Below are 27,798 nucleotides of genomic sequence, written 5' to 3' on the forward strand. Positions count from 1 at the left end.
AAAAAATAAATAAATAAAATAATAATAAAAAAATATTAAAAAACGACTAATCTGACCAATTACATCTTAAAAGTAGCCTTCCTAACACTGGTATTTATTTAATGTAATTTCAATGTTCTGCCACTAATGTGAGCTGTAATGTCCACACTTGACCTGAAGGTGGCGGAGATGTTCCGAACATGCTGGATTAAAATCAAAGGACGAAGAAGAAGAAGCTGTGCGCTGATTGGCTGAAAGTTTCGCGGACTTTATCCTGTGGGGTTCTGTTGTTTGAGCTGCGGTCAGATCTCAGTCCAGTCTTATCAGTGACCGCGGCGCGAGCCTCACTTCAACCGGTGAGTGAACTAGCTAAGTTAATGTTTTATAGACACGATGGAAAGTAGGAAAACACAATGGAGACTAGTTCATGTTTGTTTTAGCAGGTAGAAATACGTCTTAAAGAAGAATTAACGTTAGGTTTTGTATTTAAACGTCGTATTTGGCACCATATGCAGATATATTTGCTTTGTTTCCCGCGGGCTGTACGTCACTACTGATAAGAGATAACAAACTTTATGCTAGTTTCCTGTCAGAAATAACAAGTTAAAAGTAGTTGTTCATTCAAACTGTTTGCTTGTGGGTATTTTTAGCACTAGAGGTAAAGTTCACACAGCTCACCTTACTCTATAAATGTTTAGAAAACGTTGTGTGTCAGTGGACCAGAGCAGATAATAAAGATAGGGTGAGTTAAGGTGATTGGGACAGTTTTTGAATGTCCTCCTTCTGTAAGCTTAATGGCGTAAATTAAAAAAAATTAGCTGAAGATTTCTGGTAATTTTCTGGCCAATTAATTTCTATAATAATGAAGATGTTACCTGTCCATTTAAGGAGGAAAGGAGGTTATATCACAGACCCAGTTAGTGTGACAACCTTTTGTTTGAACTGACCCCAAACCTTTTTTGGTAACATTTGAGTGATTGGGACAAGACCTTGAGACAGCATATCTAATCAGTGATTCAGGCTAGTGTGTGCATCTCTATTGCACAATTAATTTTGATATTTGGATATATTTCCACATGCACATTTTATGTTTGTTTTATTGCTGAAATTCTCTCTCATCAAATTTCATTGAACTCATTTAAGTGAGGTAAAAAAAAACAAAAAAAAACCCCAACAACTTAAAATCCAAAATTCAATGAATGCATTTCATTCAGGTAAAAAAATGCAAATTGATTACATGGTTTCAACAATATGGCTTACTTTTATGTGTTTATTTATTTATTTTCTTTACTCCTAAGGCGAGAAAATAAAACCTGTTTTGTTATACTGTCCCACTCGACCTTATGTCCCAATCACCTTTAATTCACCCTAACAAAAATCATGCGCTCTTACCGTCTGATGAGCAGCATTTGACTCATGCATAACTGACCTGCAGTGACTTTTACCTCTGCAGACAGGACTGGGAGGCTCAAATAAAGTTTTGGCAAATGTGAACACAACTGTAAACTTCAAGGAATAATAGACGTGTTATCTGAGTTACCTGATGCAGCCTTTGTTTAGACTGTCTCTGCGGGTCAGTTTCTTATCAGTCTGTGAAGTGGTTCAAAGTTTAACGGGTGAGGCCATGTCAGCTGATGGTTGCAACACTGCTGCATGTGTCCTCCTTTGTTTGAGGCTTAGGGCTGTTACAATGGAGCTGTAACAGTCTGTTAGTCAACAGCACTCACTGTATTCTACATTCATGTAAAAAACATTTTCTTATGCAAGAGGTGAAATATAGTGGTTTCATGCACTGGTCAATTTTGAGATTTTGTGCTTTGTCCAAAATACACATTTAGGTGTTTATTTTATTTCATATTGCTGTTCTGACGCAGAGGACATACCTACACAGCAATGTAAATGGGCTAGCAAGCCATATAAAGGTCCAGGGGCTGAGATCAATGCAAAATAGTCTGTATTTACGATATCCATGCACAAAAAAAAAAAGTGCTTAAAGTGCATAAAATTGAGTAAAATCATCATCAGTTCTGACCCAAGTAGGCACAGTAGCCCTAAGAGATTGCTGTTCTGGAAATCCATGCAAAGAGCATGTAGCTAATTAGATACCCAGTCATTTGCATATTTAAATATTCATTTTCAGAGAGCTCATGATACAAAAAAGTATTGTCTCAGTGTAGGTAATCAACTGGGGGAGCTTTATGGTGATATCTGTTAAATACAGTTTCTACCCCAGTGTCTTAATTTCTGGCTAAAAATGTGTGAAATTTTACAAAACATATTCTTAAAGGTAAATTTGCTCAAAATTAATATTTTTTACTCCCACTCCGATCTATAAATCTCCACTTAGGTAACACTTACATACACCAAACTTTCTATTTTTATTCCTGTCTATATTCTTAGGCTTTTTACAGAGGAGTTGGTTTATAAAACATTCATAGTCCGATTTATATAACTTTATATTCCTATAAAAACATGGTGAAAGTTGTTTTTTTATGGCAGTATTCATTGCATTATGGAGTGATAAAAAGAAAGATCTAAAATTCCCTCTGTAGAAGCCTTTGACTCTAACATGTCAACAAAATGAAACAAGAATTTTGAGCCTGTGATCCAGTGTTCATATTTTTGTTCTGGAAAAGTGTGCACATCAGTGCATGTTTAATTAGATAATGCCTCATTTGCATATTCATAAATAAAACATAAAAAAAATGTTGTCTCTCTGTAAGTAATCAACTGGGCAAGTTTCACTGTGGTTTCTCTTGGTTAAAAAATTACCCTATTCACCAGGGGTGTCTTCCCTTAAAGCAACTTTGTGCCAAAAAGATGTCTTACTTTGACATTGTTTTATGTCTTTATGCAGTTATGAGTGTCATTTAACGTTAGTTTCTAAGGGCAACACAGTATGATGACGCAGAATATCGCGATAACACTATTACTTGCAAAGAATAAACTGATATGATTAAGTGTACTCAGTATGTGCCCTTCTTCTGAATAGAATCAAGGAGTAACTACTTAAGATTATACTTGATTATTATCATTTCCCTGTAAGAAAACTGTTGCAGCAAGTATAGAGCAGGCTTTACCAGCCTCAGGTGCAGGAGGCCATGATGTAAACATGAGACGAGTCAATAGAGCTGACGTTTGTCTTAGAATAGTAGAAACAGACTGTTGCATTGCAATGAAGTCTTTACAGCTGTGCTTGGGGGAATGGAATGTATACAAAATCTAAGTGAATACTTAAATCAGTTAGGTTAATACGTAAAAGTGTGTTGACCCGCTCATGAGTTAATCTGGCCTCGCCTCCAGCAGCAGATATGATGACGTGAAACAAAAGAATTTAGGACAAACTTGACTTTGGTATGTTCAGAAAATTAAATTACGTTACTGCAATACAGCATTTAAACTAGGAAAATACAACACTTTTGACAAGAATATCCAAATCAAAGACGATAGCTAGTCTCACATCACAATATTGATATAGGCTATTGCCCCGCCCTGTCTCTAAGACTTTTTTTTATCTTGTCTCTAATTAAGAAATTATCTTCCCCTATAGACTTCCACCACTCTGCACGACCACAGAAACAGCGACCATGTCTTTGACAAACGGCCACACTGTGAGCAAAGAAACATGGGACTCCCACAACAAGATGATGCTGGAGCCTCTGTCCATCAGCGACTCTGAGGTTTGTGTTCAGTGGATTTAAAGAATAGAAGGTCTGAGTCTGGAGTGGTGACGCAGTAGTGACAGCACTCAAAAATCATTATCGTTTAGTGCTTTAGAGCTTGTGTGACAGCTTGTTATTGTCCCCTGAATAACACAGTATTTGTGTTTCAGGTGTTCTCAATCATAAAGAAAGAGAAGCACAGGCAGACGTATGGTCTGGAGTTGATAGCGTCGGAGAACTTCGCCAGCAGAGCTGTGCTAGAGGCTTTGGGTTCCTGTATGAACAACAAATACTCTGAGGGATATCCGGGTCAGAGGTACAAGAGTTATTCAGCTTATTTTTAAAATTCCAATGTTTGATTACATCATATAAGTGGTGCATTCTGCGTTATTCTAGCTGTTTGATAACAAATAAGTGCAGCAGTAATGCTCAGTATGATCATTGTGTCCAGGTACTATGGTGGCACGGAGCATGTCGACGAGCTGGAGCGACTCTGTCAGAAGAGGGCACTGGAGGCCTACTGTCTGGACTCAGAGAAATGGGGTGTCAACGTGCAGCCATACTCAGGTATCAGATAGAGATTAAACATATGAAACCCCTTTGCTGTTTGGTGTAGAGCCTGATTGATGTGATCAGTGTTTAAACTTTGTCATACATTTGTTTGTGCTCCCCGTAAGGTTCACCTGCTAACTTTGCCGTCTACACCGCTGTGGTGGAGCCCCATGGCAGGATCATGGGGCTGGACCTTCCTGATGGAGGTCACCTTACACATGGCTTCATGACTGAGAAGAAAAAAATCTCCGCAACGTCCATCTTCTTCGAGTCCATGCCGTATAAGGTACGGAACAGTCACCCAGGAAATCGAATCCTAAGTTAAAAATAGTAACTCTACACAAGTAGTTCCCAACTGGTGGGTGGCAGGACCATTCTGAATGGACCACAAGTGAAAAAACACACTTTATTTTGAAGTACAGTGAATTTCTGGCACAGTAGAGTGAGTTATTTACGTACTGTCACTTAACAGAGACAGCAAACTAGCTCAACAACATGGCCAAACCTAAGTGTGATGTTGAGTATATTGAACTGTTTGGTCCTTAAACTAATGACTAAGGAGAAATCTGGACCTGTGGCTGGACCAGCTGGGAACCACCATGTAATTGTTGGATAAATAAGAATTGAGGTGCAAGGCTCTTAATGTGGAGGTGGCAGTTGTAATGGCGTTTATTGACAATATCATGAATTACTTCTCATGATTGTGTTAAGAGTATTAAGAGTATAATTTAAACAAGCAGTTTCTTCTTTCTTGCTGAAAAAACTGTCTTTCTGAAACACACTTAAAGTTTGGGTTAGCTGGTACTTCTCGATTATGGAATCCTGCACCAGGTTGAATAAGATTAGTCCTGATTAGTGTAGGTATGTGCACATGGCTCTGGCCTGCAGCTCCTCGTGAGAGCTGGAAAAATTAAACAAGAAGCTCATAATTTGATGGAATGAAAACAGGAGAAAAATATGACATTTTAACCTTGTAGTTATCCAATCCTTGCTTCTCTTGGCACCTTTACATTATCCTTTCACCAAGATAATGCACTCAGTATCAATACTGCTTTCCAGGGAGTCTTGGGTGCAAACAAACAAACAACAAGACAATTAAGAATGAAGAGTTAGTTGATTCCTATAGGCATTTACCAACAATAGTGCAGTGATGTTATAGTACAGAGAATTGAAAAGATGTAGAGTGTAGACGTGTTTGAGGACATTGGGACTTAACTATCATTGACAGTGTTTAGTTTCTTACACTTATCAAGTCTTATTGACCCCAAATAGCGAGGAGAAATTAAAAATGCATACCACACAAAAGTGCTGGTCTCAGGAGGATACTTTTAATTATTTCTTTGTTGTGTTTGTGCCCTGTACATCAGGTTTAGCTTGTTTTAATGTGTTTGATATAATTTGGTGTCCTGTTTTTAGGTGAATCCAGAAACTGGCTACATCGACTACGACAGACTGCAAGAAAACGCTCGGCTGTTCCACCCCAAACTCATCATCGCAGGTACTTCTGCTGTAACTTGTTTATTGTCACCGAGCAAACAAACCAATCAGATGAGGAGGAGTGTGCATCCAAAGGTCATGAAAACATTCACATTCACCTCTGTGTCTTTTTTCTTCTCCAGGAACAAGCTGCTACTCCCGCAACCTTGACTACGGCCGCCTGAAGCAGATCGCTAATGAGAATGGTGCATATCTGATGGGAGACATGGCTCACATCAGTGGACTGGTGGCTGCTGGAGTCGTGCCCTCACCATTTGAGCACTGTGACATTGTTTCCACGACGACACACAAGACGCTGCGTGGCTGCCGCGCTGGACTCATCTTCTACAGGAAAGGTAGAAATGAAATATGTTGTTTCTACAAAGACAAACCACGTGTGTTTTTAGTTTGGTTATCAGTGTTTCTTTTCTTTCTGTTCATCCTTTCCATTTTTCTTTTTCTCTGCCTGTCTATTTCCTTCCTCCAGGTGTGCGAAGCGTGGATGCCAAGGGGAAGGAGACTCTGTATAACTTGGAGTCTTTGATCAACCAGGCTGTGTTTCCTGGACTGCAGGGAGGACCACACAATCACGCCATCGCAGGTACACCTCATCAGTTTTCTCTCTTTAACATCTCGACTGTCATTCGAGTACGTCAGCATCGATCTCATCAAAGTTCATGTGTTTCACTGGCAGGTGTTGCTGTCGCACTCAAACAAGCCATGACACCAGAGTTCAAGGCCTACCAGCTGCAGGTCCTCGCTAACTGCAAAGCTATGTCCAGCGCTCTTATTGACCACGGCTACAAAATTGTTACTGGTGAGTGCAGGTCCACAAGTCCACTCTACAAACACAAATGGACTTGAAACATATCTTCAGTATCAGTTGTCATTATACAGAAGCAAATTGCATTAACCACAAAGAAAAGTATGACAATAACTGTTGTAAAACTTGCCTGTATACCATGCTGCATGTCTGTTTCCCATTAGTATAGTTGAAAAGACAGCTTCAGTAGCAGATATCTGATAGCAGTGAATAGCTTTATAGTCGCTGTAGTTTAACACACGTTCTCTTCTGCTGTGTAGGCGGATCTGACAACCACCTGATCCTGCTGGATCTGCGCAGCAAAGGAACTGATGGAGGGCGAGCTGAGAAGGTTCTGGAAGCCTGTGCCATTGCTTGTAATAAGAACACCTGTCCAGGTAGAGTGTGTGTGTTTTAGCACTGGTATGATAAACATGCAGTTGTGTTTGCCCTTAGCGTGAGTAATCTCGTGGCAAAGTAGTTTATTCTTTGTCTCTGTGAAGTCTTAATGTTTCCACACACATGTGTTTGTGTAGGGGATAAGAGTGCTCTGCGCCCGAGTGGTCTGAGGTTTGGCTCTCCAGCTCTGACCTCCAGAGGCCTGGTGGAGGAAGACTTCAAGAAGGTGGCTGGGTTCATTAACAGAGGTAAGCTTCTAAAAGCCCCATGGGGTCATTCCAGGTCAAATGAGAGGTTTTTATTAAAGTTTTAGATTTTGTTTAAACTTCATGTTTATGCTATTTGACACCAAAAAATAAATTCTGTCAGATGTCACTGATTTTGAGAATTGCATAGTTTCTTGCCCCTGGGAGTTTTGTCATTTCAGCTACCAAAAAAACCAAGTTAGACAGGAAGGCATTTTAGCGGCCATTATCGTCAGAAACGTAACTTTTAGAGCCATGAAATTTGATAGTGCCTTGGACAAAACAGCGTACAGGAGATCCAAATTATAAGTATGTTTTCTTTAGTGTTTAATCATCTGAAAATAAGAATCAAAGTGTTTTCCTTACCTTAGAATGAGTGGTTTATATCTACTTAAGAAGTGGGACCTCATCCACGGAGATCATCATGTTGCACCACCGTATTTCTACAGCATCCTCGAAGGTACAAACCAAACAGTGGCTCTAGACAGGGCTATTTGCCTAAACAAGTCAGCCACCATAGTTACCAGCCCCTCCGCGAGTAGAGTGTCAGAAAAACACTGATTTTTTTTTTTTAAACATGAAGCTGCTTTATTCTGTGTTTGTACCAGTTTGTATCACCATTTTATCATCTCCATTTGTTTTGTAGAGTAGGAGACCTCTGCAGATAATTTGACTTATACTAAAAACATCTGAAACAGTGAACACTAAAATTATTTGAATCAGGAGACGTTTCAGCTGGTTGCAGTCTGCAGTCCTCACTGCTAGACCCTACTAAGTCCCCCTAAATATTTTACACTGTTCCTTTTAAAAGGGAAAAAAGTGCAGAATGGGTGGTTTTGGGACCGCAGACAGTCCCTCAAAGTGAGCCTGGTCTCACTGCGAAATCATTGAAATCCGGCACTTGGGTAGTGACTTGCGGTGTCAGAAACCAACAAAAAAGCCGTCCTTTAACGTTGGCATGATACGCGGCTGGTTGCTGTTGTAGTTTAATGGTGCCAGGTGATGTCAGGGGGAAACGCGGCGGGACAAGGACAAAAGTCCGGCTTGGCTAGAGCTTTTGTTGCCTAATCCCAACCATGTGTGTTTGTTGCTGAAGGGGGAAAAAAAGTCAATTCCCGGTGTTGTAGCGACCTAGTGCATTTATTTTTTAAAGAGACTGTATGTAAACGCTAAATTTCCTGTGAAAACAGAAGTGTATTTTAAAAGAAGAGAATGCATGTAACAGGCAGAACTTGACACAGTGTCCCAGAACGTCAACAACCAACCCACCCGACCTTGCACGTCGTATGTGGACGTGGAAAGTCCGTGACCAAACGATATGTGACGAGGTCGGAGTGAGAATATGCTGTCAAAGGGTATAAACATGGACATTTCCATTTTCCTGCTAAATGTACAAGGTGTGATTGATGTTGATGAAATTTCAAAAGCTTAAACATCAGCAGAATCGGAGAGAGATGGCAAGCCAAGGTTGCAATTTGTTGCTTTATTGAGATGTCAAAATACCGATGTGGACTCGTTCTTCGGACCATGAAAATTTGTGTCAAAAGGGGTCTATGTGTGGGCATTTTGTGTGCAAAGTTACAAGTTTGTTCCATGTTCTCTTCAAGTTTAAATCAAACAAATCTTTGGCTTAAAAAAAAATAGATTTCACTCGAAGAAATTCTGTCATACATTCAGCATTTTAATAATTTCACAGTTACATTTTGGTGTTTTGTTCTCAGTTGCAAAGATGAAATGGTGAATTTGCTGATGAGCTTTTTCTCTGTAGCTCAGGTAACTGAGCCTTATAGCTGCTGTAGTATTTAAAACCATTCACCAAAAAAACCCCCATGATGTCACATAATTGAACTTGCTTTCCTTCCTCCTGCAGGTATCGAGCTGACCTTGGAGATACAGAGAAGCCTGGATCCCAAGGCCACTCTGAAGGAGTTCATTCAGGCACTGTCTCAGGGAGAGAAATTCCAGAAGCGAGTATCAGAAATCAGGTTGGAGGTGGAGGCCTTTGCTGGTCAGTTCCCCATGCCTGGCCTACCTGAGCTGTAGAGGGCAGCGGGTCAGACACTGAAGGATGCTGGACTGATGATTGTGACAAACATTATTGAGCCAAATATAATGGGGTGTTGTTTCATGTGTGTATTTGTTGTAAGTATACACCTGTTAAATCGGTGCTCAAATCAAGACGCTTCCTCACGACCTCACAACAGCTCAGTCTCAGCGTGGATAGAAGGATTTGCAGACGTCATTGTTCTCCAGTTATCTAATGTTGACACTGTACCTTTAAGCTTTAATCTTGTCACAAATCACTGGTTCTTTTGTATTAAATTTATGATTTTCTCACAGGCAGTACTCCAAAACATGAAGGATGACTATTGGTTTCTTACATGGGCATTCTCTTATCGTATACTGTATACATAAATACAATTTGATAAATTATTGTTTGGTTCAATTAAAGAATCCATAATGAATGAAACAACTGCCTCTGTGTATGTTCTTTCAGTTACTGCAAAATGGTGCAGACTCCTTTTAAACCATCCTTTTTAAACCTCTTCTATGAAAAAACTATAGAAATATTTTGAGCTAGCATGTAGAGGGTGACATAAATAAAAATACGACATCAAAATTCAAAAACAATTGAATAATATGGAAAAAAAGGCAGGTAAAGGTTGTTTGGAGAACTTACTACACTTCTTTAGTCAATCAAAAGTCACAAAACATTTGAAGAATATGGAAAAAATCTAAATAATATGGAGGACATGGAAATTTATTGATCTTTGGTTGATTTCATTTTTAGGGGCAAAGATTGGGAGCTTATTGCACTTTTTATCATCATGTTGGAAATTAAAATTTATATAATGGTTAATTAACTATTTAAAAAAAATAAAGGTTTTTTTTTATCTTTGGCCCATTTGGTTTGGGGAACTAATTACTTTTTTTTTTTTTTTTTTAAACTTTTTAGATCGTCAAGTGGGAAATAATGTATATGACAGACGGATATTTAAAAAAATATTAAAAAGACATCAAATGTTAAAAAAAAAAATTGATGGATATGAAAAAAACAAATTTAAGTAATTCGGAGGAAATGGAAATTTATTTTAATCTTTAGTCCATTTTTTCCAAGAGTTTTCGGCAGGGGTAAAGACTGAGAAACTAAATACACTTTAAAAGTAAACTTTTTTTGCAGCATGAAGAAAGTAACATAGATCTTCATGTTGGAAACTAAAATTCATGAAATATGATGTTTCTGCAAAGACAAACCATGTGTGTTTTTAGTTTGGTTATCAGTGTTTCTTTTCAACGGTTAGTTAAATGTTTTTTTAAAACCTCCAAAAAGACATCAAATGTCCAAAAACATTTTTTAAAAAAATCTAAATAATTCGGGGGGGAAAAAAATTATTTTGACCTTCAGTCCGTTTGGACACTTTATTTATTTATGCATTTATTTATTTATTTTTACTTTTTCTGGCAACATGTAGAGGGTGATATTTAGATCATCATGTGGGAAATTTAAACGTATATAACAGCTATTTACATATTTTATTAAAAAACATTAATAAGGCATCACATGTAAAAAATATGTTTGAAGAATATGGAAAAAAAATCTTAATAAATCGGGGAAAAAATTATATTTATTTTTATCTTTAGTCAGTTTGGTTTTCAGAGGGGTAAAGGTTGTTAGAGAAACTTATTACACTTTTTATTTATTTATTTTTAAACTTTTTCTGGAGGGTGACATTTAAATCGTAATGTAGGACATTTAAAAAAACATTAAAAAGACATCACTTGACAAAAACATATTTGAATAATATGAAAAATAAATAATTAATTCGGAAAACGGATTTTGATTTTTAGTCCATTTGATTCTCAGAGGCGTTACGTTTGTTTGGGGAACTTATTGCCGTTTTTTCTTTTGCAATTATATATTTGTTGGTAATATATTGTTGATACATTTTATTTGAGTTTAAAATGATTGATTTAAACCAGTAAAAACCAAACCACCATAACACTGTGCTCTGAGTTCAACGAACCGCTCGGTGATCGTTTAGTCTTGCCTTAACTTCGTCCGGTCAGAGGTCAGTGAGCGCGCGCCCTCCATCAATCCACAGCAAAGAACAAGAAGCACCTCGTTACAAACAAAAGTTACAGACCAACTGATGTCCAGAGGTTTTCCTTAAAACAAGCCAGTGAAGCTACAAACAACAGCGGCCACTGTGGCTTCTCATCGGGAAGCTCGGTGATCGGTGCTAGCTTATCGAGTGGTCGCTAGCCTCGTTAGCCACATTAGCTGGCTGTTGGAGAAAGTTCCTGCTAGCTCCATCGCAAGCTAGCTAGCTAGCTAACCGAAACTCCCATTTCTCCTTTGACCGGAGCACAACAAACAACCGCAAACATGCAGGATATGCTGGCTAACGTGGATCACCTCAAGTTTGACCTGGAGCTCGCTGTGCAGCAGCAGCTAGGTGCACAGCCGCTGCCCTTCCCCGGCATGGACAGTAAGTGCTCGGATGCTAGCATGTAGTTAGCTAAACAATAGTGAGAGTAATCGACAGAAACTATGGTAGCTAACGGCAGGTTGACAGTGACATCTGTTAGCTTTGTGTTGCCATGTGTTTATTAAGGTTGTAATGTGTGTCTCTGCAGAGTCCGGGTCTGCTGTGTGTGAGTTCTTCATGAGAGCAGCTTGTCTGAAAGGTAAAAACACACCGTGACAACAGTCCAGCACCTCAGTGTTTCACTTCCTTAAAGGTTGGGTGCTCACAAGAGATGGATTTTAATAAATGGTCAAAACTGAAGCAGCAGAGTTACCCTGACTTCTACAGTACATGTCAAACTTTAAAATCACTACACTTCCCACAATGCACCCAATATCATCTTTACATTAGACCCCTATAGATAAATTAACCAGGCAAGGATAAGTTCTCATATTCAAATGAGATTCACTGCTCACAAATAAAATGAATAAAAGCCTACAGTAGCTTAAGGCTGCAACGACTGTTTTTATTGTAAATTAAGCTGCTGATTAATTAATTGATTAGTTGTTTGGTCTATAAAATGTTTAGAAATGGTAAAAAATGTTGATCAGAGTTTTCCAGAGACCAAGGTGACGTCCTCAAATGTCTTGTTTGGGTGCCTCCTGTGCAATAGCAAGGCAAATATATATATATATATAATCTGTTGCGTATATTATTAATATTATTCATCTACTGTATAAATTTTGCTGTGAAACTCATCTTGCAGCGTTGCGTACACATAGGCAAATGGATCACTGTGACTTTAGAGATTCACCCAGTTTTCTCAAAAATCGCAAAAGAAAACTGTGTAAATTTCTCATTCCCATTATACACACATAGAGCTTAGTGCCTGTAGTACATGCAGTGTCTAATATATGTAGTATGCAGCACATATAGTTAATGTGTACATGTACTTAGTGCTCAGTGGCGGTAGCAGGCACCTGTCAACATCTCTTGGGAAATGTTCTAGTTTTGTCTTCAGCACAAACATATCCACTTCACCGTCATAGAAGAGTAAAGAAACCAGAAAACATTCACATTTAAAATGGTACAATCAGGGGCGTTGGTGGCTTAGTGGTTAGGGCAGGCGCCCCATGTACAAAGGCTTCGTCCTCGCTGCAGCAGCCCTGGGTCGATTCCAGCCCATGGCCCTTTGCTGCGTATCACTCCCTCTCTCTCTCTCTCTCCCTCTTTCATGCTTAACTGTCCTATAGATTAAAGGCAAAAACGCCAAAAAATAAAAAGGTGGAATCAGAGAATCTTAACTTATTTTTTTCCCTAAAAAATAACTCACAAGCAATTAAATGAAAAGATAAAAAAAAAAAGGTTGCTGAATAATGTAACGGTTGACAACTAATCGATTAATCGTTGCTGCTCTACAGGCAAGGTGGCATTTCTTCTTTTTACATTCTTCTCTCCAGCATGTAAAATTGAGCCACGGGGGAAAAAACCCTGCTGAATATGTTAATTTCATGTGTAAACCAAGGCATCAAAAAATCCACCAAAATCCTTATTTGTGGAAAAAGGTCAGCAATGGGCAAGACACTGGCCGCCCTGAGGGCATGACTTGGGAAGGTGTTATATCTGTTTTCGTCTGCACTCCCAGGTGGGATGTGTCCGTTCCGTCACATCAGCGGAGAGAAGACAGTGGTGTGTAAGCACTGGCTCAGAGGACTATGTAAGAAGGGAGACCAGTGCGAGTTCCTCCACGAATACGACATGACCAAGATGCCTGAATGCTACTTCTACTCCAAGTTTGGTTCGTTGACTTCATGTTTCATAAAGTTCAGTGACTGTATTTGCATTGTTATATAAAGCGTGTGTTTGTTTACGTTTATGATGTGTGTGTTGCCCCTCGCAGGTGAGTGTAGCAACAAGGAATGTCCATTCCTGCACATTGATCCAGAGTCCAAGATCAAAGACTGTCCCTGGTATGACCGAGGCTTCTGCAAACACGGTGCGTCCTGCTCACATGAACACTCCAGCTGCACTGATATTAACACCCACTAAACATACAGTTATACACAGTCCTCCCTGCTGGTTTAAATGTCTTCATCAGCAGCAAAGCAGCCTCTTTACTTTCAGTTGTGGATCTCTCTCCATCTTCCATCTTCCTGTCACAGGTCCTGACTGCAGACACAGACACACGAGAAGAGTGATCTGTATGAATTACCTCGTGGGCTTCTGTCCAGAGGGGAAATCCTGTAAATTTATGCAGTATGTTATCCTTTTTTACATCTTATAAAACAAAATGTGTTAAGGTTGCAAGTAAAAGAAAAGACATCTCTTTTGAGTAGAGATGTCCTGATCAAGATTTCTTGCCCCTGATCTGAGTCATGTAATAGTAAAACTTAATGCTGCCGATATAGTCCTGATCAGATACCTCGATTCTCCTAGATAGTACAGCTGCACAGGGCACATGTCAAGTTATTAAAATCAATCCACTTTATATTTAAAGATAAAAGAACAATGCCTGGCCAGCTCACTCAGTGTAAAAGTCCATAGTACAGGCATTCATTTCAAACATGCATCTGAGGCACTCTGACTGTAATTAAAAATCCTTTATTACTACATGGATAAAGAGCAATAAAGGAATTTTAACTACAGTCAGAGTGCCTCAGATGAATTTTTGGACTGCCTGCCTATACTATATGTCGTTGTATTTTATCATAAAGTGAGTCTTTGTCCCGTCTTTGAAGAGCACTGGATATTTTTTACAACTAACTACACAGAGCCTTAACTCAGTGCAGCACTCCCTTTTTCCTCAATCCAATGTATATGTAGGATAATTTAATAACTCTGCAATGCATCAAGGAAACAAACTCTGCATTCAAGCTGTTCTCTTTATTTTTTTTTTAATTCTTTTACAGCTGTCTCAAGGGAATTTCTTTTAGCCTTTGAGAGAATATTCCCTTTGTAACTGTTGCTTTGATGCAGCCTTTTGTTACCTTAATGAACTGTATCTCATTGAGTCTTTGTTTTTTTCCGCACCAATAAGATTAATAGACTAATCCACTCGAATTTGCGTTTTGCTCGTGGGGCTTTTGTTGTCCTTGCGGTGATCAAGATTAACTTGATTGTCCCTACACCCACACTGCAGCCACAGAAATACATCACACAACCTAGTACATAGACAAATCAAAGCAGCAATAACATAAGAAACATAAATAAATAAATAAATAACATTCATATGCTAAAAATATTCCTACAAAAATGCAAATCGTCATAATTCAATGCGGTTCTGGCCTTATCTGCCACAGTGGTGTGTTGAGTGTAACAGACCACTGTCTGTCTCTTCTTTGCTCGTGGTGAAACACCATGCACCAGAGATGACAGTAAAACACGAGAGACTCACACTTAGCTGAAACAAGTGCTCCGAACTTACATACATAACATCAGTATATATTTTTACTGTCGTTTATGGTGTGTGATGTTTCGTGGTGGGCAGGGTGTTGACTGGTGGAGACGTAGCTGATGATGGCTGCACTTGTTGCGTTGCTGTGAGATCAGATCAGGACATCCCTACTTATGACTTGTTTTAGCATTTGGTTTTGTAATTTGGGATTGTTCTTTCTGTCTTATTTTTTCATGACTTATGTCATCCAGTAAAATATTTTTGACCAAATGTGCTGAGTTAGTTTCACCTTTCAGTAACGTAGATTTAACAGTGAGATGTTCTTCTACAGCCCTCGCTTTGAGCTGCCTATGGGAGCCTCTGAACAACCTCCTCTACCACAGCAAATCCAGAACCAGACGAAGGTAAGGAGGAAACACCTGAATACACACAGCACCTCTGCTCCATGTTATCTACCTGACCATTGGTGGCTGAACAGCAGAGCAAAAGCTGATTTGTCTCTCTTTGTGTTTTTCCTGCTGCAGCCTGTGCCTACCATCGGTCGCTCGTCGCTCTCCCTAATCCAACTGACCAACTCCAGTCCAGGCCTGCGGCCGCAGAACCACACAGCAATGGCTGCTCCTCAGCAAAATAACATGACCGGCAACAGAGGGCCTCGGCCACTGGACCAGGTCACCTGCTATAAGGTGAGTCATCTGATCATTTATCTGCTAATGACCCTTTTGTGAGTTCAAAATCAGTTTTAGACATAACACCTAATGCGTAACACCTTGAAGCAGTAGTTTAACATTTTAAGAAATATGTTACATGCAAAGATCAACACCACTCTCACGTCTGTACAGTAAATATGAAGCTACTGCCAGCAGACATTTTATTTTTTTTCCTCATTTAAAGGCATCTATCTGTGAGGTTTACAGATTGCAACAAGCTGAAATTCCTTCAGTGTTCGTCATTCAGAAGGTTTTTAGAGTCAAATTATCTACAGAGGTCTTGTCCTCTCCCAAACAAACAGATCAGGTGATAAACACAGGTAAAAACAAAGAATAAAGCAGTTTCACAGTACAGATTAGTGTTTCTTCAACAGTGTTAAGCTTGTTGGAGACAGGCTGCTAACCCAGCACGGGCTAGTGTGTGGTCACTTTTTTACTCTGACCATTTAAGATCCAGACGTCCACGAAGTTTTCACCAGGAGCCGAATTATAATTTTTAGACTTTTTGATGACATATTTACTGTGACTTTTTATTGACAAACTATACTTGAAATTTTTTTGACATTAACTATACTAAGACTTTTATGACTTTTTCCGACATACTATACTATGACTTTTTTTGACATACTATGCTACAACTTTTTTTATGACCTTTTTTCGATATACTATACTATGACCTTTTTCGACATACTATACTATGACCTTTTGTGACTTTTTTTTTTTTTACATACTATACTAAGACATTTTATTGACAAACTATACTTGAAATTTTTTTGACATTAACTATACTAAGACTTTTATGACTTTTTCCGACATACTATACTATGACTTTTTTTGACATACTATGCTACAACTTTTTTTATGACCTTTTTTCGATATACTATACTATGACCTTTTTCGACATACTATACTATGACCTTTTTTGACATATTATACAATGACTTTTTTCGACATACTATACTATGACCTTTTTTGACATACTATGCAATGACTTTTTTCGAAATATTATACTATAACTTATTTATGACTTTTTTTCGACAAACTATACTATGACAATTTTATGACTTTTTATGACATACTATGACATTTTTATGACTTTTTTCGACATACCATACTATGACATTTAAAAGTATGTATCATGGTACTTAGAATGAGCCATCTAAGACATGGGGATTATGTGAAATCAAGAGGGAAATTTCCAACCCTTGTCTGGCACATCTCAAATTTGAGAATTTGCTCCTCGTCCATCTTGTCTGTGCCACATCTAGCTCTTTTTTTGTTGCTTTTAATAAGGAGTCATTAATATCTTCTTATTGTGTCTCCCCTGTGTCTGCAGTGTGGTGAGAAGGGCCACTATGCCAATAAATGCACTAAAGGCCATCTTGCTTTCCTGAGTGGACAGTGATCTTCAGCCTTGGGGTCACCATGGTGCTCTAGCTCAGTCATCCTGATGTGAGCAGAGGAGAGGAAGATCCTTTGCTCTGCAGACTGAAGATAATAAAGACTTTGACTGCCACTGTTGAGTCTGTCTCGTCTTACAGACACAGAAGGGAGGAACGATAAACAAGCTACTATTTCTACTCTTTGTGGGTACATGAAAATATCCAGGAACACCAGAAAAAAGAGTCACAATCTGAGTGGCTGGCTGACTTGTGTGCAAGTCTTTAGAGTTTTCTACAAAGTTTGTACTGTAAAGCACACTGAGTATTTATAGACATCACACCCAGGGTCCAACAGAGGTGCAGTGCTGTGACATGGTGCTGCTTCAGTATGTACATTTCCTTGGGTCATGTGACTGCATCAGTGACACCAGACCAGTCTTTCTATTCTGCTACTTGTGATAAATCTGACAGTGTAAATGCAATAAAAAACAAACGTGATAAATGCCAGGAGGAATGTAAATGAATGCCATTTGTACTTATACTTGAACTGCTGTAATTAACCGGAGCTCAAATCCACCCCGCAATGGTTTGTATTGTATTCGAAACACCACCTGAAATCTTCAGCTTCCCACACACCATATCACACTTGTCAGATTTTAGACTTTCTAATGGAAACCTCCCATTTGTGGACTTTTTTTTTACATTTTAAATCCTGGGATGTTGTTAATTACCAGTTATGTGTGGACATCTTGCGTTGTTTGATCTGATTTAAGAGCATTCAAATTTTACCCAAGAGGATATGTGTGGATACAGCAGTTTGGTTCCTGGTCTCTTCACTTCATCATTGTGTTAACAGTCTGAACATCTCACAATCTGTACAGTGTGTAGAAATAAATGTTCTTGTTACAAATTGACTTGTTATACTTGCATTCATCTCACTACAACAGTGAGGTAGATACACTCCTGTGAGTTAAGAATTGTATCTTTTACAAGAATTTTTCCTCTTACCCGTGGTTCTGTATCAATCTAATTGTTTTGGTGTGAGTTGCCGAGTGTTGGAGATAGCGGAAATAGAGATGTCTGCCTTCTCTCCAATATTACGGAACTAGATGGCACTTATCTCTACAGCCAGTATCTTCAACAATCGGCATCTCACATCTTGATAAACAGCACAGGTAAAAAATGTATTTGATTTATGGGTGTACTGTCCCTGTGATACAGCTAGGATGTAGGTGCAGCTATATAACTGGAAACTAAACTCACACGAACAGGATATCCACAATAAATCTTAGTATTGTTTATTGGTCACAACAGTCACAAATTCAACACAGACAGCTGAGGGTGACATTTTTATGACTTTTTATGATATGTTACACTGACTTTTTTTCGAGATACTATTCTATGACATGTTGATGACTTTTTATGACATGCTATACTATGATTTTTTTTTTTTACTTTTTTCGACATACTATACTATGACCTTTTTTTTTACTTTTTTCTGACATACTATACTATGACTTTGTTTTACTTTTTTCTGACATACTATACTATGACCTTTTTTTTTTTACTTTTTTCGACATACTATACTATGACTTTTTTTTACTTTTTTCTGACATACTATACTATGACTTTTTTTTACTTTTTTCTGACATACTATGCTATGACTTTTTTTTACTTTTTTCGACATATACTATGGCTTTTTTTTTTTTTTTACTTTTTCGACATACTATGCTATAACTTTTTTTTTTTTTTACTTTTTCGATATACTATGACTTTTTTTTTTTTACTTTTTTCAACATACTATACTATGACTTCTTTTTTTTTGTTATACTTTTCTTGACATACTATACTATGACTTTTTTCCGACATACTATATTATGACATTTTTATGACTTTTTATGAAATGCTATACTATGACTTGGTTATGACTTTTTTAGACATACTATACTATGACTTTTGTGTCAACATACTTTACTATGACACTTTTATGACTTTTCTTGACATGCTATACTATGACTTTTTTCGGCCCCCTCCTACCTTAAAGACCTTCTCCACCCCTACACCTCTCCCTGCACCCTCCACTCCTCTGACGCCAATCTCCTCACCGTACCTAGGACCAAGCGACGCACCTGGGGGGACAGAGCTTTTTCTGTTGCTGTCACCACCCTCTGGAACTCCCTCCCACAACACATCTGTGGCTGCACAGACCTCACCTCCTCACCCAAAACATACCTGTTCCGCTCTGCATTTAACTTGTAAATCTGATCTCACCTATTTTATTCTTGATCTTCCCTTGCAGTCTTACTGTTATTTGATATGTAATTTATAGTGTGCCTAAATTTGTAATTTCAGCACTCTTATATATCTATAACTTTGCACTCTTGTCTGTAATTTTTTCCTTTTTTGTCTGCTGTTTTGCACTCTTGATTGTATTTCCCTGCACTTTTTTGTCTGCCTGTAAGTGTCTTTGAGTTTTTGAAAAGTGCTCTATAAATGAAATGTATTATTACTATACTATTTCTTTTTCAACATACTATACTATGACATTGTTTTACTTTTTTCGACATACTATACTATGACATTTTAATTACTTTTTTCTGACATACTATACTATGACTTTTTTTTTTAACTTTTTTCAACATACTATACCATGACATTTTTTTAACTTTTTTAGACATACTATACCATGACTTTTTTTTTAAACTTTTTTAGACATACTATACCATGACTTTTTTCAACATACAATACTATGAAATCTTTATGACTTTTTATGACATGCTATACTATGACTTTTTTTTGTTTTTTTTTTTTACTTTTTTCGATATGCTATACTATGACCTTTTTTTAAAAAACTATTTTTCAACATACTATGCTATGACTGTTTTTTGTTTTTTTTTTAACTTTTTTCCGACATACTATACTTTTTTTGACATGCTATACTGTTTTTTTCTACATACTATACTATGCCATTTTTAGACAGACTATACCATTAAAGTTTTATAACTTTTTTCAACATACTATACTATGACATTTTTATGACTTTTTTCGACATACTATACTATGATATTTTTATGACATGCTATAATGACTTTATGACTTTTCTCAACATGCTATTCTGTGACATTTCTGTAACTTTTTATGACATGCTATACTATGACGTTTTTTCGACATACTAGTCTATGACATGTTTATGACTTTTATGACATGCTCTACTATGGCTTTTTTTTCAGCTGACTATACTATGACATGTTTATGAGTTTTATGATATGCTATACTATGGCTTTTTTCCAACATACTATACTATGACATTTTTATGACTTTTTTTCCCCTCATACTATACTATACTATGACGTTTGATTTTTTTTCAACATACTATGACTTTTTTATGGCATGCTACATTGACTTTCTTTCGACAAACTATACTAAAATATAAAATATACTGACATTTTATGACATGCTATACTGACTTTTTTTTTCTATATACTATACTATGACTTTATAAACTTTTTTCGACATACTATATTTTTATGACTTTTATTCAACATACTATAGTGACATTTTTGACTTTATATGACATGCTATACCATGACTTTTTTTGACATACTATATTTTACACTTTTTTCAACATACTATACTATGACCTTTTTCAATACAGTATATTTTTATGACCTTTTGCTACATACTATACTATGACTTTTTTTGAAATACTGTACTAAGATATTTTTATGACTTTTTAAAAGATACTATACTATCACGTTTTCATGACTTTTTTCAACATACTATACTATGACTTTTTTTTGCAATACTATACTCACACAGACACAATATCCACAATAAATCTTAGTATTGTTTATTGGTCACAACAGTCACAAATTCAACACAGACAGCTGAGGGTAGAAAGAGGAGGGGGAACAAAAAGATTCAAGTTCAACCCCCGGAGGTCTGACGGCTGCTGAAGGGGCTTAGTGGTACTTCCTCCAGCGATCATGCTCTGGAAGAGAAGATGGAGAAAAGGATGATTAAAGTGATAGTTCAGATTTTTTTTTTGGAGGTGCATACTAAACTATGACCAACTTTATAGTAAAAAGGTAAAACATTTTAAATAGGGTAAAGGAGTGTTTGCATTTCTTACTGATGTGGTCGTACTGCCACACGTAGCTCAATACCACATAGGCCGTCAGCACCATAGCTACACCGCCGATGCCTCCCCTCTTCACGTCAATGTACTTGCTGTAGTATCTGTCATGGCCTGGAGGAAAGATAAATTACATACTATACTATGACTTCATGACTTTTCATGAGATACTATACTATGACTTCATGACTTTTCATGACATACTATACTATACTATGACTTTTCATGAGATACTATACTATGACTTCATGACTTTTCATGACATACTATACTATTACTTTTTATGACATAGCGCTGTTAGATTGCTGCCACACCACTCTGTTAATACAGATTTGTGCATCCCTGTGCAAGTGGGAGAACAAACAGTTTTTTTGACCATGAAAAGTTTTTTTTCGGACCACATGCACAAATTATTTTCACTGAGTTTACATTTTGAGATGCAGTGGTGGTAGTCCACACTATCCTTGTTTACTTTTAATTTTATGGTGTGATTTCTTGTGAACTGTGCTGCTAAAAAAACAGATTTTGTCATTAACAACTGAAGATTTAAAGACTTAAAGCTTCAAACTTTCCATATCTTATGTGCAGTCAGATTTGTTTTCTCACTGCACCCTGATAATTTGGAAAAGGAGGCAAGTTCAGTTTCTTTATTACCATGTTCCTTTGTATGATAATCACTTCCTTCTGCTACCATTTTATCAAAAATGGTTACAGGTATTCAAAATAACCTCTAACAAAGCCTTATTTGTGATAAAAAAAATTTATTTGTTAAAGTTTTAATCAGAAGATGTTTCCTTACCCCTGCGGACGGCTGAGATGAGGCCCATGGGAGTGAAGTTTCGACCTCCGAGCCAGGTTCCCAGCTCACCCAGTTTCACGTCCAACAGTCGCTTCTCAATTACGGGAACTGGTCACAAATAGAAAAAGCAAAGACAGTTTGATCAAACATTTGTCCATACTGAGCAAGACATGCTGTGGCTTTTTTAGTGTGCTCTGATTTAAGCAGGGAGTAAATGAACACACTTCATCCAGGGGTTGTGTAACAGTATCTGCAGCTATGAAGTAAATCTACCACAGCTGAGATGATTGGTATTTTAACTGATTAGTCGATCAACAGAAAAGTATTTTTTACAAAAATTTTGACAATCGCTTAATCAATCAAAAATGGCGAAAAATTTCTAGTGTGAAAATCTCACCTTGGACTCTTGAGGACTTATAATGGGCATTTTTTATTTTTTTTTTTTATTTTTTTTTTTACAACTTTCAAATATTTTATTAGGGCTGATTATTGTCACTGTCAATTAATATGTTGATTATTTTCTTGATAAATGGATTAGTTGTTTGGTCTATAAAATGTTGGAAAATGCTCAAAGATGTCAATCAGTGTTTCCTAAAGCCCAAGATGACGTGTTTTAACATATCGATTTGTCCACAACTTGAAGACAGTCTTAAAGGAGTACAGAAATCCCAAAATATTCACATTTAAGAAGCTGAAATCAGAGAATTTTGATTTTTGTTTCTTTACAAAAAATTACTTAAACCAGTCAATTGATTATCAAATTAGTTAGAGATTAATTCAGTAGTTGACAACTAGACAATAAATAATTTCAGCTCTAAGGTCACCAAAGCTTCACAGAGGGTCATGAGGCTTTCTTGATTTTAAGAGGTGTAAGGAAACTTATCAAAAAAACATACAGTTGGCCAGTGATGAAAAACAAATTAAATTATCATTTTTAAATTTAAGATTTTCATTCAAGATATAAAATTCCACCCCAGTGGACAATAAAGATTCATTCTACCCTGAGCTTTAAAAAAATCTCACACATTAAGGACATGGTGAGGACCTGATCACGAGCTTAATTCACAGAGCCACCACACACTGCAAGACATCATCCTGCTTTAGATAAATGTGCAGTCAAAATAATCAAAGACCTAACAGAACAAAAATGTCTGGGAGAAGAAAACACCAAATTTATCAAAAAAGAAGCCTATTAAGCATGCATGATGACAATAATAAACAATAAAGAGAATCATATAAAGTTTCTAAAAATTTCAGGAAAACTGATGCAATGTTTACAGGAAATAATGTGCTTAAAACTCATCCAAATCTCTCGTTTTACTTAAACTTCCTGCGGTTATTATGTTCATTAGTTGTGTTAATTGTACTGTTAATCATTTGCTCTGTATTGTTACTGGTATGCATTGAACATAATATTAAGTATCCATAAAATATGATGGGTGATGGGTTTACTCAATGATAGAAAAGGGGTCCCTTAAGGAAAAAGGTTGGGCAGCACTGTTATAGACTAAGATAATTTAAGATAACTTTATTTGCCATTTGTACACCTACATGCAGTCTGGGTACAGAGGAATTGTGCAAAAAAACCCACTTAGAGTCAAGTCAGAAATAGACCGGTAATAAATAATAAGATAAAAATAAATGCAAGAATATAATATATAGTAGACCTGCAGGGTACTCAGAAGGTTTAAGCAAAAGTATTTAGTCTATAAGAACACAAATAAAGTTGCAGTGTCCCATATTTACACTCAAATACACTAACTTCCTCACTTAAATCTGCTTGTTTCTTTCTACCTGGAGCTAACTGTTGACACATTTGACATTTAAGAGGTTTACAGCTATATTGCAGCTACTATGAATAAAGTATTTTTAGCCCACTGTTCAAAAACCCCCGCTGTAAAGCACAGCAAGGTTATTCTGTGTTTTATTTTTTGACGGTGAATTGCTTTTAGGGATTAAATTTTACTCAAACTTCCTACAGTTATTGCAATCATTATTTGGGTTAATCATTAGTTCTATATTGTTATTGGTATGCACTGAATATGACGTGAAATATACATAAAATCTCTGGCGGGTGAAGAGTTTACACAATGATAGAAAAAGGTTGGGAAGCACTGTTATAGACAAAACTATTATTCAGGATAATATTAGACAGACTAATCGATACAGGAACATTGATTTGTTGTAAGTAATCAGTATTCACCAATTGCATCATCTGAGAAGTTGTAAAGCAGAGGTATTCAGTCTGAAAATACACAAATGAAGTTGCAGTGTCTCATATTTACACTCAAATACATTAAATTACTCGAGCTAGCTTTTGACACATTTGACATTTAACAGGCGTGCAGCTATATGACAGGTACTATGTGTGAAGTATTCTTAGCCTACTGTTCAAGACGCCATTGTAAAGCTAAATAAGATCATTTCATGTTTTATTTTTTAACGTTTAATTGGTTTTAGGATTAAAATGAATCACAGAGATTATCAGAGTTTGAAGTAACGTTAGTCACTGTGTTTGCAGGCTACCGTGCAAGCTAGCCAAATAAACGGTTACATAACTATAATGTGCAAACACAGCTAAATTACGACAGCTTCGTCAAAACTGCAAGTCATATCTAAAGCTTGTCATCACCGAGCATGAAGGTTAAGTGTCCAGATGAGAACGGTAGGTTCATTTAAACTGCAAAACACCGGCAATGACACGGAAAGTCCTTGACGTGACTTAACGGATTCATCGCGGCCTACAGTCGTATTAAAACCTTTAAACGACTCATTAACGGTCTGATTAACGACAAAACACACACAGCCCGTGACAAATTAAAAATATACAAACGAATAATCATATAAAAGAGGGAATTTGTGATTAATTTTAGCAGAGGACACGCTGTATTACCTGGTCTGTCCGCCATCTTGACTGGTGCGAAGGGCTGGCAGCGGGGAATGATGGGAATAAAAACGGCAGAGTGCATTATGGGAGATGGTGTAGTTTTTTACTGTATCCGCTAGAGGGCAGCAGAAGAACTGAAACCAGGAGTCCCATAATTAGACCTAAAGGTTTAACAAACACAACACGTTACACAGATAGACGACCATCTGGTGCAAAAACAAACACGGTGTGTTTAAAGATCCCCTGCAGACATGTTTCAGGGACACACACTTAACTGGCAGTTTATCACTGAGGCGTTTAAAATACATCAACGGTAGAAGAAGCAATGGCATAATGTCAAAATACCGTGTTACAAGCCACAGTCCTGCATCCAAAACTTTACCCAAGTACAAGTACAAAAGCATCCGCATCAAAATACACTCACAGGCCAATTTATTAGGTACACCTGTTCAACCGACTCAATGCATTTTGTCATGTAGACATGGTGAAGACGAGCTGCTGAAGTTTAAACCGAGCATCAGAATGAGGAAGAAAGGGGATTTAAGTGACTTTGAACGTGGCATGGTTGTTGGTGCCAGACGGGCTGGTCTGAGTATTTACTGGGATTTTCAGCACAACCATCTCTAGGGTTTACAGAGGATGGTACCAAAAAGAGAAAATATCCAGTGAGCCAAAATGCCTTGTTGATGCCAGAGGTCAGAGGAGAATGGCCAGACTGGTTCAAGATGGTAGAAAGGCAACAGGAAGTCAAATAAGCACTGGTTCCAACCAAGGTGTGCAGAAGAGCATCTCTGAAGCAACAACACCTTGTCCAACCTTGAAGCAGATGGGCTACAGCAGCAGAAGACCACACCAGGTGCCACTCCTGTCAGCTAACAACAGGAAACTGAGGCTACAATTCACACGGGTTTTCTCACCAAAACTGGACAATAGAAGATTGGAAAAACCACATTCAGATGGAAGCATGGATCCATCCTGCCTTGTATCAACGCTTCAGGCTGCTGCTGCTGCTGCTGGTGTAATGGTGTGGGGGAGATTTTCTTAGTACCAGCTGAGCATGGTTTAAACACCACAGCCTACCTGAGTATTGTTGCTGAGCGTGTCCATCCCTTTATGACCACAGTGTACCCATCTTCTGATGGCTACTTCCAGCAGGATAACGCACCATGTCACAAAGCTCACATCATCTCAAACATGACAATGAGTTCACTGTACTCCAATGGCCTCCACAGTCACCAGATCTCAGTCCAATAGAGCACCTTTGGGATGTGCTGGAACGGGAGATTCTCATCATGGATGTGCAGCCGACAAATCTGCAGCAACTGTGTGATGTCATCATGTCAATATGGACCAACATCTCTGAGGAATGTTTCCAGCACCTTGTTGAATTAAGGGTTTAAGATCTATGTGTAGTAGGAAGAACTTTAGTCTCCAGTTGGAATCTCAGTAGTTAGGCTATAATCCATGCTGGATACTCAATAGAGGAATGTGTGTTAGGCTTATATGAACTGAATTAATTACTCAGTGGAAAATAATTCATTGTCACTCTTGTCAACATGGATTTGACTTATTTTCCTTATTTCAGGGTCCAATGTGCACGATTTAGGGAGAATTAGGGGCATCTAGCAGCTAGAACCGCAGATTACAACCAGCAAGCTTAAACTAACTACAATTCCTTCAGTGTCCATTGTTCAGGAGGTTTTTAAGCCTAATTATTATTAATTAGTCTAATTATTTGTTGAGGTCTCTTCCTCTCCAAAACAAAGGGACCAGGTGATTTAACCTAGTAAAAACACTGAATAAAGCAGTTTGACTTCACAAATCAGTGTTTCTTCTACACTGTTTGGCATCTCAGAGACAGGCTGCTCACCCAGCTGTGTGCTCGCTTCTTTCTTTGATAACTTATTGTGTCCTCACAGTTTATCAGGAGGTTTTTACCAAGACCTAAATTTCCACAGAGGTTTTAGTTTAGTTTATTTGCACTTACATGTTTAGAAAATACAGGAAAAACAGAAATTAAAAGTGAAAACATTGTGCAGGAGAGGTTAGAAGTGAAAAACGGCTTATGAAGATACCTCCCCTACTAAATAACAACAATCACACATAAAAAGATAAAAGTGAAGATGGTATAACTGAACAAGAGTTCCAGACTAAGAAGTATTACAAAATGATTAGAGATGTACAATTTACAAAAAACAAACAAAAACAAATTACAAATGAATTAATGCAGTGTTAAGAGTCGTTGCAAATTAGAGTCCTTTTCAGATGTTTTTTGAATAACAACAATGTAGATGATGATTAAAATCTTAAAACAGATCAACCAGGTGATTTCAACTGGTAAAAACACTGCATCCATCCATTTTCATCCGTTTATCTGGGGCCGGGTCAGGGATCACCAGGTCGAGCAAAGCACCCCAGACATTCCTCTCCCCAGCAACTCTTTCCAGCTCCTCCTGGGGGACCCCAAGGCGTTCCCAGGCCAGATGAGATATGTAATCCCTCCAGCGTGTTCTGGGTCTGCCCCAGGGCCTCGTACCAGTTGGATGTCCCCACAACACCTCTAACAGGAGGCATCCTGATCAGATGCCCAAGCCACTTCAACTGACCTTCAGCTGGAGCAGCGGCTCTACTCCGAGCTCCCTCCGGATGCCCGAGCTCCTTACCCTATCTCTAAAGCTGAGCCCAGCCACCCCACAGAGAAAACTCATTTTGGCCACTTATACCCCCGATGTCATTCTTTCGGTCATTGCCCAGACCTTATGACCATAGCTGAAGGTTGGGATATAGATGGACCAGTGAATTGAAAGCTTCACCTTTTGGCTCAGGTCCACTCTTCACCATCACGATCCGGCATAGTGCCTACATCACTGCAGAAGCTGCACCGATCCATCTCACGCTCCATTCTAC

The 27,798-nt window shown here is 37.8% G+C and overlaps 3 protein-coding genes across 3 annotated transcripts; 2 read left to right on the top strand and 1 right to left on the bottom strand.

The window, feature by feature from the left end:
* Positions 1-190: 190 nt before the first annotated feature.
* Positions 191-9,588, top strand: shmt1 (serine hydroxymethyltransferase 1 (soluble)). Its single transcript, XM_049560986.1, has 12 exons — positions 191-335; positions 3,530-3,659; positions 3,812-3,957; positions 4,093-4,208; positions 4,319-4,479; positions 5,610-5,691; positions 5,813-6,025; positions 6,157-6,270; positions 6,364-6,486; positions 6,753-6,869; positions 7,008-7,118; positions 8,986-9,588. The coding sequence occupies exons 2-12, from the start codon at positions 3,567-3,569 to the stop codon at positions 9,156-9,158; spliced, it is 1,449 nt and encodes a 482-aa protein (XP_049416943.1). The 5' UTR covers positions 191-335; positions 3,530-3,566; the 3' UTR covers positions 9,159-9,588.
* A 1,587-nt stretch (positions 9,589-11,175) lies between these two features.
* cpsf4 (cleavage and polyadenylation specific factor 4) lies at positions 11,176-17,980 on the top strand. Its single transcript, XM_049560988.1, has 8 exons — positions 11,176-11,605; positions 11,754-11,804; positions 13,230-13,382; positions 13,485-13,580; positions 13,747-13,840; positions 15,310-15,382; positions 15,503-15,664; positions 17,025-17,980. Exons 1-8 carry the CDS (start codon positions 11,503-11,505, stop codon positions 17,091-17,093), a joined length of 801 nt encoding a protein of 266 aa, XP_049416945.1. The 5' UTR covers positions 11,176-11,502; the 3' UTR covers positions 17,094-17,980.
* A 2,917-nt stretch (positions 17,981-20,897) lies between these two features.
* On the bottom strand, positions 20,898-25,028 carry atp5mf (ATP synthase membrane subunit f). Its single transcript, XM_049560993.1, has 4 exons — positions 24,898-25,028; positions 22,005-22,112; positions 21,203-21,319; positions 20,898-21,061 (listed from the first exon to the last, which is right to left on the bottom strand). Exons 1-4 carry the CDS (start codon positions 24,971-24,973, stop codon positions 21,033-21,035), a joined length of 330 nt encoding a protein of 109 aa, XP_049416950.1. The 5' UTR covers positions 24,974-25,028; the 3' UTR covers positions 20,898-21,032.
* Positions 25,029-27,798: the final 2,770 nt, after the last annotated feature.

Source organism: Epinephelus fuscoguttatus, linkage group LG19, assembly GCF_011397635.1.
Source record: "Epinephelus fuscoguttatus linkage group LG19, E.fuscoguttatus.final_Chr_v1".
Classification (NCBI taxonomy): domain Eukaryota; kingdom Metazoa; phylum Chordata; class Actinopteri; order Perciformes; family Serranidae; genus Epinephelus; species Epinephelus fuscoguttatus.